This window comes from Canis lupus, chromosome 15, assembly GCF_048164855.1.
Source record: "Canis lupus baileyi chromosome 15, mCanLup2.hap1, whole genome shotgun sequence".
NCBI lineage: Eukaryota > Metazoa > Chordata > Mammalia > Carnivora > Canidae > Canis > Canis lupus.
The window spans coordinates 49,795,846-49,808,018 of NC_132852.1; the positions used below are offsets into that span (position 1 = coordinate 49,795,846).

At 35.1% G+C, this 12,173-nt stretch overlaps 1 protein-coding gene across 2 annotated transcripts in view; it reads left to right on the forward strand.

Annotated features, from left to right (window-relative positions):
- The window catches only part of NUP205 (nucleoporin 205), a 79,947-nt gene that overhangs the window by 11,940 nt on the left and 55,834 nt on the right, over positions 1-12,173 (forward strand). For both annotated transcript variants that reach the window (XM_072777340.1, XM_072777341.1), the window contains exons 4-10: positions 575-719; positions 1,104-1,263; positions 1,645-1,873; positions 4,392-4,556; positions 7,410-7,585; positions 10,640-10,756; positions 10,963-11,100. In XM_072777340.1, the coding sequence (XP_072633441.1) occupies positions 575-719; positions 1,104-1,263; positions 1,645-1,873; positions 4,392-4,556; positions 7,410-7,585; positions 10,640-10,756; positions 10,963-11,100 (1,130 nt within the window). The remainder of the gene's footprint in view (positions 1-574; positions 720-1,103; positions 1,264-1,644; positions 1,874-4,391; positions 4,557-7,409; positions 7,586-10,639; positions 10,757-10,962; positions 11,101-12,173) is intronic.

Consider the following 12,173-nt stretch of genomic DNA (forward strand, 5'->3'; position numbering starts at 1 on the left):
ACAGGAGAGAGTGGAGTGATTGGGCTTGGAGGAGAAGACAGCCTTAGGAAATGAAACCCAAACTAAAAAGAACAAAAGAGGAACTTATTCAAAGGGGAGCAGCTGAAAAGGCAAGTAAACTGGAAACATAGGAAAAGGTTATTTACTTTCATAGAAAACTCTAGGGGAAGAAACTTCCAAACATTTGAAAGATTTCATGTGTAAGAGAGGAAAATGGGCATTAATATCATGAGATTCAGTGGACCCCCATGAGACCAGAAGATCGTTAGCCAGTATGGAAATCCTAGATGAATGTAAGATTGAGTTTAGGAAATGGTGAGTTCTGTGTTACTGCTGGTGTTCCAGCACAAGTTGGATGGCCTCTTGAAGTTGTGGAAGGAGGAAAATGATAATGAGTGTTTGGACTAGAGGACTGTAGGATCCCTTAAACCCTGAGATTCTGGGATTCTGGGAACTGAACATTGGTATAGTCATTTTTGTCTCATCCTAAATACATATTAACCAAATTATTCCTCAACTCCTTTTTCTTTTTTTTTTTTTTTTTTTTTTTTCTTTTTTCAACTCCTTTTTCTAGGAGAGCACCAACAGCCACATTTTCCTGGTCTCACCAGAGGATTAGTAGCTGTTCTTTTATATTGGGATGGAAAACGGTGCATTGCAAATTCCCTGAAAGCCTTAATACAGTCTAGACGAGGAAAGACGTGGACCCTTGAACTCAGGTCTGTTTTCTTCTTAGGATTTCTTCTTTGGGCTTTATTAGAAATTACTTGAAGAATTATTATTTTAATTATTAGAAATAACAAAAATTTCTCCTTTTAATATATGTAATTTAAGTAAAATGTGTAACATAACTGAGTATTCTGCAAAGAATGATAGATTAAAGCTGATTTATTTTGTTTGCAAATAAAAAATAATTACTTATGGTTAGAAGTTTATTGATGCCTAATTATCTAACAAGGATGAAAAGAGCCGAGTTATAATTCATCCTCTTTTTTTTTTCAGTAACGAAACATTATTGTCAAGAGCATTTACTATATCTGTATCATGAAGTGTAGACGTGACTAGTCATTATAACTTTCTCCATTGATTTTTTTTCATTACAGTCCAGAGCTGGTTTCCATGACAACACGGTTTACAGAGGAGCTGATGGAGCAAGGATTGACTTATAAAGTCCTTACTCTGGTGTCACAGATTGATGTGAACAATGAGTTTGAAAAACTACAGCGGGAGAGAGGTTTGGGCAGTGAAAAACATCGAAAAGAGGCAAGGGTTTAGTGAGATCATTTCGTGGGTTGTCTGTGTCAGATCTCAGGTGAAAAGTCATGACGTTTAGAATGTTCTATCATTGAAGTGTAGCACCTGTATCCAAAATTGACATAGCTGTTTCTTTCTGGTCATTTATGCTATTGTAGCTCTTTTTCTGGAATGAATGCTTCAAAAAATTGGTCATTGAATAAAGGTGCTTGGAACTTAAATGAGGAATTTACAATAGGATTTGTTTAGAATTCTAGAGGGGAGATTTTAGCGTTACTTGTGGATTCAGATTTATGTAATTAGCTTTGTAAAAGGTAGTTTACTTTCTGGATTAAGACCAGGCTTCACTGTGATTTATGTATACTGATAGTCGTACGTTTTTATCTCTAGGTTTCTGATCTCATCAAGGAGTGCAGGCAGTCTCTGGCAGAAAGCCTTTTTGCCTGGGCTTGTCAGTCACCTTTAGGCAAAGATGACACTCTGCTTCTTATTGGACATTTGGAAAAAGTGACAGTTGAGGCTAATGGCTCCTTGGATGCAGTGAATCTGGCTCTTCTTATGGCGCTTCTATACTGCTTTGATATCAGTTTTCTAGAACAAAGCACAGAGGAACGAGATGGTATTGGATCTTATACTTATTAATGCCTTTATTTTAAAAAATCAGCTTAAATTGTGGAGATTACATTTAAGAAGGGCAATATTTTAACTACTAAAAGGAGAAATTGTATATTTTATTCCTATATTCTGTGTAATTCATCCATACTTGAATATTTAGATATAAGATCACATTTTAAAAATATGCACCTGTTAGATATCTCTATTCTTTTCAATTTTGGAATAGGAAAGTGGTAAAGGTTATGTAATACATGTTCATGAGTTTTGTATGCCTAATTGTTTATTTCTTTACATTTTATTCACATTGCAAACTTTCACCAAAATATTCTAAGCGAGGATAATGATCCATATTAGTAATATATGATGTTTGATTTATATTGTCTCTGAAGAAGATAATATTTTTACTTGGTAACCTTATAAACGATTACTGCTCAGAAATGAGGATCTCAGAAATGATTCCCAAAGATGATTTGAAGACTATTGACTTTTAACATCCTAGATATTTATACTTATTTGAACAGTTTTCCCCTGTCCACTTTTGATTGTATCATCAGCATCTTCTCTCAGTAGGTATGTAAGGAGTATAGACATTTTCCACTCACATTTAATGATTATCCTTCGGCATTAGGAAAGGCTTATGGAAAGCATAAGTACCCCTTCCTTCTAGTCAAATTGTCACGCGGTGCTTTGTGTGTCACAGAACAAGTGGTAACTGTGCTCATGTAGGAATGCTGCCAATTAATGCATTGGTCATATTTCCTGTCTTGAATGAAATGAAGCATAGAATTAAGTAGGAGTAGGATGTGTTAAGGGAAGCTTGTAAGTGGGACTTTCAAAAGCAAAATGAAATGCCTGGAAGATTTTGTAGGCTAACATGTAAGGTTTTGTATTAGGTTGTAATTTTATCAATTTAGGATGCTTATATTAATTAACTCATTTTAATTGTAATTTCTTGTTGGTTCTGTATATGTTTGGTTAAAAATGGGAGAAGTGACTTATTAGTGCATGTATAGTAGTAGACAGAAACTTAAAATACAGGAAATTAAAGAATGTGTTCTTGGTTAAAGGTTGGGAACCACTGACGTCAAAAAGAAGTACAAGAAAATAATAAAATAAATGAAATTTTAGGTGTCAGTGGTGTTTCCCATGTTAGTATTTATTCAGAATCCTATGCTTGTTTGAAGTACCACAGTATAATTGAACAGTAAATCGAAAATTATTTATTTTTTAGCAGTTTCCTTTGTTATAATCAGAGTAGATAATTGTCTGTGATTTGGATCCTTTGTTTTAGCCAGTTTTTGTCTGATCTGTTAATCAGGCATTTATCTAGTAAAATTCTTTTTTTTTTTTTAAGTTTTACTTTTAAGTACCTCTACACCTGACATGGGACTCAAACTCATAACCCTGAGATCAAGAGTCACACACTTCACCAACTGAGCCAGCCAGGCACCCCAAATTATATCTTTTTTGATTTTTTTTTTTTTTTTAAGATTTTGCTTATTTATTCATGAGAGTCACAGAGAGAGAGGCAGAGACATAGGCAGAGGAAGAAGCAGGCTCCCTGCGGGGAGCCCAATGCAGGACTCAATCCCAGGACCCTAGGATCACAACCTGAGCCAAAGGTACACGCTCAACCACTGAGCCACCCAGGCATCCCTCTTTTGATCTTTAAGTGGCATTGATTTATTATTTATTTATTTATCTTTAAAAAATATTTTATTGTTTTAGAGAGAGAGAACACATGAGCAGCAGGGTAGGGGGAAAGGGATAAGAAGAGAGAGGGAATCTTTTTTTTTTTAAAGATTGTATTTATTTATTCATGAGAATACACAGGAGAGAGAGAGAGAAGCAGAGACACAGGCAGAGGGAGAAGCAGGCTCCATGCAGGGAGCCCGACGTGGGACTTGAGCCCGGGTCTCCAGGATCACACCCCGGGCTATAGGCAGCGCTAAACCACTGAGCCACCGGGGCTGCCCGAGAGAGGGAATCTTAAACAAACTCCATGCTCAGCTCAGAGCCTAACACAGGGCTCAATCTCATGACTCCAAAATGATGATCTGAGCCAAAATGAAGAGTTAGATGCTTAACCAACTCAGCCATGCAGGTGCCCCTAAAGATTTTATTGTTAAGTAATCTGTAACACCCAATGTGGAAGCTTGAACCCTGAGATCAAGAGTCACACGCTCAGCCGACTAAGCCAGCCAGCGCCCTGACATATTTTAGAATTTGTATACAGAAAAATGAATGACTCTTTAACTGTTTTTAAAATTTTTTTATAGTACACTTATTTAAAAAGACATTGCAAAAGATAGAATTAAAATTTAGAATTATTGTGGGTTGCCTCTTTCAGTTTTAATTTGTATAGAAGTTTTCTGGTAATGTATTTGTTTTGGTTTGTCAAACATTGTTAATTAGCCATAGTTATTTGATAAGAGCACTCTGGTTTTCTGATTTGTAGACATTATTCCTATATATCAAAAGTCCGAACTTCCCTACTTTTTGGTACATTTTTGTGTTTCCAGATATGATTCATCAACTTCCACTGTTGACAGAAAGACAATACATTGCAACAATTCACTCTCGCCTACAAGACTCACAGCTTTGGAAACTGCCTGGCCTGCAGGCCACTGTTAGACTTGCCTGGGCACTGGCATTGAGAGGAATATCTCAGCTACCTGATGTGACAGGTAAATTGATTGTAGGTAATTTAGTTATGGGAAAGAACTTACCAGCTTTAAAGGTGTGTGTGTTTTGTTTGTTTGCTTTAAAGGTGTTTTGAAAGAGGGGTTATCTTTGACATATATAAGCATGAGCACAGGAAGATACCTAGAATTATGTTAAATGAAGCTTTGGAATGTGGTGAAATAACATTTTTTTCCCATTGTATCCTAAAAGAAATTTTATGAACTATTTCCTTTTCTTAGAGCCAATGACAGTGCTCTTTTAGCTTCTTTTTTTACTTAAGAGTATACAATTTGAAATGATAGTATCACAATAATTTTTAAATTAAAATTTACGATTTCTTTCTTTTTTTTTTTTTTTTTTTTAATGTTTTCCTCCTTGGTTTTCAGAAAATAATTTTTCATGATTTTAAGATTAGTATTATCTGGGGTGCCGGGGTAGCTCAGTTTTAGATTAAGCATCTGCCTTTGGGTCAGGTCATGATCCCAGGGTTATGGGCTTGAGCCCCACATAGGGCTCTGTGCTCCATAAGCCTCTTCTCCCTCTCCCACTGCCTGCCACTCTCCCTGCTAGTGCATTCTCTTCTCTCTGTCAAATAAATACAATCTTAAAACAATTTTTTTTAAATCTAGTATTATTTTAAAATAAAATACATTAGGGCTACCTGGGTGGCTCAGTTGGTTAAGTATTTGACTTTTGATTTTGGCTCAAGATCTCATGGTTCATGGAATGGAGCCCATAAAGCTCCTCACTCAGTGGGGAGTCTGCTTGAAGATCCTCTATGTCTGCCCTTCCTCCCTCTTGTGTACACACATGCATGTACTCTTTCTCTCTCGGTCTCAAAAAAAAATAGTCATTTCTTGAAATAATACAAATTTTAATAAAATAGGAATTTTGCAAAATTAGTTCCTACTCTCTTTATAGACTTATGAAAAACTTATCAAACATATTTACTACACTAACTTATAATGTGTTTGGAACTTTACTAAACTCCAAAATTTGAATAAACTTTTTAGACAGTAATACTCAATTTACATTAAGATATTAATGCTGCTTTGTTACCTGAATCTTCAAGAAATAGTTCTTAAGTTGATCATCATGTGATTTAAATTCTAGTATTTCTGAATTCAAGGGAAGGCTTGTAATTAGTCACTATTATTAATACTTAATTAGTAATTTTAATAATAAGTATTAGTTGTCATAAAGAACGAAACTATTTCATTCTCAAAGAGTTTGTATGGTATGGGTAGATAGGCAGGCTTTGTTTCAGAATGCAAAATAAAACATAAAAACCCATCTATTTTCCTCAGTTGAGACTCTTGGCTTATATCTATTCCATATGACCCTTTTCAAGGCTATGAAAATGTAGTTTGAGTAGCACACTTTGAATTTGGTCTGTATGACGCTCAAGCAGAATAAACTACATAGCATTCTTTTCCAAAGCCAGATTACCACAAAGTTACCTAGCAGTTTTATGTGTAAATTTAAAAGAAGCAGCAATGTATTTCTTTATATAAGGATTCAACAGCACCTATGACATACTTTTACCACAAAAATTGAATGTAAGTCAGATCAGGTCTCTCTAGATCAAACTACAAATTTTTAGTATAATCAGAGGACAGTGGAATATGTTAACTTTATCACTGGGATGAATACCAGACCACATTGTGGAAACTCTACAGGCTGAAAGTCCAGTGTCTGCAGCAAATAAAGGGGAAGGGAAAAATTAAGGTACAGGAAGTGCCTACAGATATATCAAATATAATCTGTAGATCTTATTTGGATCCTGATTCAACCAAACAAATTGCACAAAAGACAAAATTAGCAAAAAACCAAACTGGAATCTTTTATAACATTTACGGGACAGTTGTAAATTTGATTACTTCGTGGATATTTGATACTGTTGATTTTTTTAAGATATAAGTGTATTAAAGTGTAATGTTTGTGTGGTTTATTTTTCTTTTGTTTTTAAGTATCCTTTTGAGTTCTATACTGAAATACTTATGAGTGAAATGTTAAATTGTCTGGCATTTGCTTTAATCTCATTTGGGAATGCATGGAAATGTAGATGAAATATGATTGACTATAAAGGTGTAGCATTGAAGTTAGGTAATGGAGTTTGTGGTGGTTCATTAAACTGGTCTATTTTTAGATAACTGTTTAAAATGTTTCAAATAGGGGCAGCCCTGGGGCTCAGCAGTTGAGCGTCCGCCTTCAGCCCAGGGCATGATCCTGGAGACCCGGGATCGAGTCTCACATGGGGCTCCCTGCAGGGAGCCTGCTTCTCCCTCCGCTTGTGTCTCTGCCTCTCTCTCTCTGTGTCCCTCATGAATAAATAAATAAAATCTTTTTTAAAAAATGAAATGTTTCAAATAAAAAGCTAAAAACATGTACAAATAGACCAGTTTGTCTTTAGGTTAAGGTTTAGTTTTTCAATTTTTGCTACTTCATTATCAAATTAGAAGAGTTACATAGGTGGTCATGTTCAGGTCTTGGACTCGCTTACTAGCTCTGAAGACTTTCTGAATGATTAAGTTCATTTCATTGAGATTAAAGCCTTAGCATTGTTTTCTTCTGTTAATGTTTTGATACTAACTCCCTGACTATATCAGTGTTATACACGTATGTCTCAAGTAATTTCTTACTACTCATGATGTTATTGTGAAGAGCATGAGGTTTTCGGGGTTTTCTAGTGTACATTTTCAGTAGCTCTTTTGAGTTAGTCACAGTATTACACGGTCTTATTTTGTGCATAGCACAAATACCTGAGTTTTGAACCATCACAGAGTATTGGGAGATATTACAATTTCGTTCAATAACTTTTCCTCCATGTGCTGATTTTCTAAATCTATTTCTAGCTCTGGCTGAATTTACAGAAGCGGATGAAGCAATGGCAGAGCTCGCAATTGCTGACAATGTCTTCCTGTTCCTCACTGAATCCGTAGTGGTGTCAGAAAACTTCTATCAGGAGGAGTTTTATATTCGTAGAATCCATAATCTCATCACAGATTTCCTGGCGCTTATGCCAATGAAGGTAGGTATAATAATGTAAGATAAGTAAAGAGTAGTAGAAAAATTTTATGAAGTAGTAAAACTGATAATGAACTTTATGTTTTGGAAACTAAGAAAATCTTTTATTGTAGACCATAATATGACAATAGTTGTATTACAGCTTTGGAATTTGTAATTCATGGAAATGAAATAAGACCTGTTAATTGAGAATAAGTTAAAAGAACAAAATATTTGATACTGAGAATAGCTTATAGGGAGAGAGAATAATAGATAAATCACTACGTGCAGAACACTATTAATGCCATGATACCCCAGGGATCAATTATACATGATTTGGAAGAGGCATAGTGAAAAATCTCCAGTTTTATAGGTAATTGTTTAAATTCTTTTACTGTAGTGAAGAAATGGGCTTCTGCATGGATACAGGTAATGTAATGGAAACTAATGCAAAGACAACTTTAAAATAAAGAGTTCAAGCTATAAGTTTGATCCAAAAAAGGATTTTTAGAGCCATTTCATACCGTTTCTTCAGAGCATATGATTTTGTGCAATTTTTTTGCCAAGAAAGCCATCAAAATGGAGCAGGAAATAAATGAGGGAATAAGCCCTATGAACTCACTTTTTATGTGTATTTTAAAAAACACCCTAAAGAACCTACACTTATAATACTGTTGTGTAGGTCTGCTACCATACCTACTGAAATACATAAGACAAATGGAAAGGCTACCTCAGATGGCAACAAACATTCAAGGAGTGAAGTGCTTATTTATTATTTAATGAATTATTTGTTGAGTTTCTCCTGTGTGCCAGTACTATACTAGGAGTTGTGGAAAAGAAAAGTAAAAGTAAGTAAGAGACTCATTCCTTATCAGCAAAGAATTTATAATTTAGTTAGGTTAGGTAGTAACAGTAAATAAATGAGAGGTATAGAGAGTAAACTGCTATGGGTTTATTTAAGCTAAGAATAGCCCCGTCAGGGTTAGAGTAGTCAAGGAATACTTTAACATAACTTGAAGCCTCAGGAACCTTGAAGGGCTTGATAGAAGAACATCACAAGATTTTGGAGTAGGAAGAAGTGTGTTAATCCTTTCATTTTACATTTGCAGAAATGAAGCCGTAGAAAGATTAAGGCTTAAGCATGTCCTAATCAGTAGTAATCCAGATGGGACTTTGATTATGGGAAGATAATCATAAATAGTTTGACTAGCGTAAACAGTGAATTCACACGATCGAGGATACTGGCATTTCTTTGCTGTAAGAGGATTTAGGTTATTTGTCTCTTCTTGAAGGAGCTTTGGTTTGTGCCTATCAGTGAATTTGTCCTTTACATTCAGATTGATGGACATAAAGTTATTCTTAATATTCTTTTATTGTACTGTTGTGTCAATAGGATCTGTGATGTTTCTTCTGTCATTCTTGAATTTGGTAATTTGCGTTTTTCTCTTTTTGCTTCTTAATTAACCTGGCTAGAGGTTTATCATTTTTATTAAATTTTCTGAAGAACCAGCTTTTGGCCTTATTGATTTTTCTTGTACTTTGTTTACTGTTTCTGATTTCTGCTCTATATTGTTTTCTTCCTTTTGCTTTGGGCTTAATTTGCACCTCTCATTTCAGTTTAAGGTAGAAGCTTAGAGTATTGATTTGAAACCTTTCTTTTTTTCTAATACAAACACTTAATGTTACACATTTATCTCTAATGTGTTACATAAATTTTGATATGTTTTCTTTTTTGTTCAATTTAATGTTTTGTAATTTTCCTTGGAACTTGTTTGATTAGTGGATTATTTAGAAGGGTTGTTTAATTTCTAAATATTTGAGGACTTCCAGGTATCTATAATTGATTTTTAGTTTTATTTTTGTTGTGGTCAGAGAACATGCTTTATAGGATTTCAATTTATGTTAAATGGGCTGAGATTTGTTTTATGATTTAGAATATGCCCTATCTTGGAAAATGTTCTATGCACACAGGAAAGGAATGTATATTCTGCTGCTATTCTGTGGAGTATTCTGTAAATGTCAATTAATGTTAAGTCTTCTCTATCCTTACAGATTTTGTATACTTGTTCTGATGAATATTGAGAGAAGAGTATTGAAATCTTTAGCTATAATTGTGGATTTGTCTAGCTTTTTGTTTTGTTTCATTTTGAAAGAGTAGTTTCTTATATCAGTTGCCATTTAGTTCACACAAATGTTTATAAGGTAATGGTTCTCAGCAGAATAATAATGTCCTCCAGAGAGTGTTTGGTAAATTAGTGGCACCATTTTTCTTTGCTATAATGTCTTTGGTGGAGTTATTGGTGGCTCGTAGGTAGTCCAGAGTTGCTAAACTGTCTTGCAATGTTTAGGATGATCAAGCCAGAGAAGAAATGTCCTGCCCAAATGCCAGTAATGTTCCATTGAGAAACACTAGTTAAACTCAACTTGGAAAATGCATTGAAGTGTTAACATATTATAAATTATGGATAATAGTATCACAAAATTCCTAGTGTATTTTTTCATGTCATTAAAGTGGAATAGATTTTTATTTTATTTATTTTATTTTTTTTTTAATTTTATTTATTTATGATAGTCACATAGAGAGAGAGAGAGAGAGAGAGAGAGAGGCAGAGACATAGGCAGAGGGAGAAGCAGGCTCCATGCACCGGGAGCCCGACGTGGGACTCGATCCGGGGTCTCCAGGATCGCGCCCTGGGCCAAAGGCAGGCGCCAAACCGCTGCGCCACCCAGGGATCCCGGAATAGATTTTTAAACAGTTTTTCTTTTCTATACTCACTTTTATTTTTATTTTTATTTTTTAAAAATTTTTTATTTATTTATGATAGTCACACACAGATAGAGAGAGAGGCAGAGACACAGGCAGAGGGAGAAGCAGGCTCCATGCACCGGGAGCCCGACGTGGGATTCGATCCCGGGTCTCCAGGATCGCGCCCTGGGCCAAAGGCAGGCGCCAAACCGCTGCGCCACCCAGGGATCCCTATATACTCACTTTTATACAGTTGTCTGAGTTTTCTGATTTCAGTATTATTAACCTGTATAATAAATTTCCATATTAAACTCTATATAACATATTATGCAGGTGAAACAGTTGAGGAATCGGGCAGATGAAGATGCTCGAATAATTCACATGAGTATGCAGATGGGTAATGAACCTCCCATTTCACTTAGAAGAGATCTGGAACACTTAATGCTCTTGGTAAGCCATTACAGTGAATGGATGGTTATCTCTCCCTCCTTCCATTATTTATTCCCTAACTGTGGAAAGTTTCATGTTTAATATCTAAATATACAAGTGAATTCCATAAAAATGTAAATTTTCATTTAAAAGTAATTGTTGAAAAAAAATAAAAGTAATTGTTGAATTGTAGGCATTTTCACCTAGTCTTTGCTTACACTTTGCAGATTGGTGAGCTATATAAAAAGAATCCTTTTAATTTGGAGCTTGCTCTCGAATATTGGTGTCCCTCAGAGCCTCTTCAGACTTCCACTATCATGGGTTCTTACCTTGGGGTGGCTCATCAGCGACCCCCTCAACGCCAGGTGAGCTCTTAGTTTTTTACTTTTCTACTCTGGTATGGCAATTGGGAGTCTTGAACCATGAAAAAAAAAGTCATTTCTTGATGTTATTGCTGTTAACACAAATGACCATTTGTGTAACTTAGAAATTTACACTTTTTTCTTCCTTAAGGAAATTTGAAACTCTTTAAGTTTTCATCATTTTGGAGTATATTGGTTATGTGTCAAATTGTAGACAGAAAGGTGTCTAGTCTTTGTGTCGCTTATTTGAATTTTATTGGTATTAGTATTAGTCTGTCCTCAATAGGAATGACAATAACCAATATACATCATTTTTTAAGATTTCTTTTTAAAGATTTTATTCATTCATTCACGAGAAACACATATACACACAGAGGCAGAGACACAGGCAGAGGTAGAAGCAGGCTCCCTGCAGGGAGCCCAATGTGGGACTCGATCCCAGGACTCCCAAGATCACGACCTGAGCCAAAGGTAGGTGCTTAACCACTGAGCCACCCAGATGCCCCTAAGATTTTATTTTTAAGTAAACGCTGCACCTGGCATGTGGCTCAAACTCACAATTCCGAGATCAAGAATCACATACTCCACAGACTGAGCCAACCAGGGGGCCCCCAGTATACACCATTCTTAACAAATTGGGGAAGATAGGAGAGGTATAAAAACTAGAAGGAAAGGCTTAGAAGTTAGAAGTGATGACAAAATACCTATGAGTCAGTAGATGATACTGGAAAAAGTCCATTTTCTATTCTATATTAAGTATGATACACAGTAGCAAAAAGATGGATGACAGTATCTACATGTTTTGGGGATTTACTATATTAGACACTTTCATGTCAAGTAATTTTCAGTTATGCTAGAATCTGTGATCAGACACCTTTTTACTGCATTTCTTATATTTATTGTTTCATTTTTTCTCCCCATTTACAAAAATATTTTGGAGAAGGGTTTATTAAAATGTTTTGAAGATTAAAAAAATCTTTATATTATTTCAAACATATGGATAAGAGAATAATTTTAATGAACACCCAACATCTTAATAGCTGTTAACACTTGCCTTGTTTGCTTTGTGTACTACT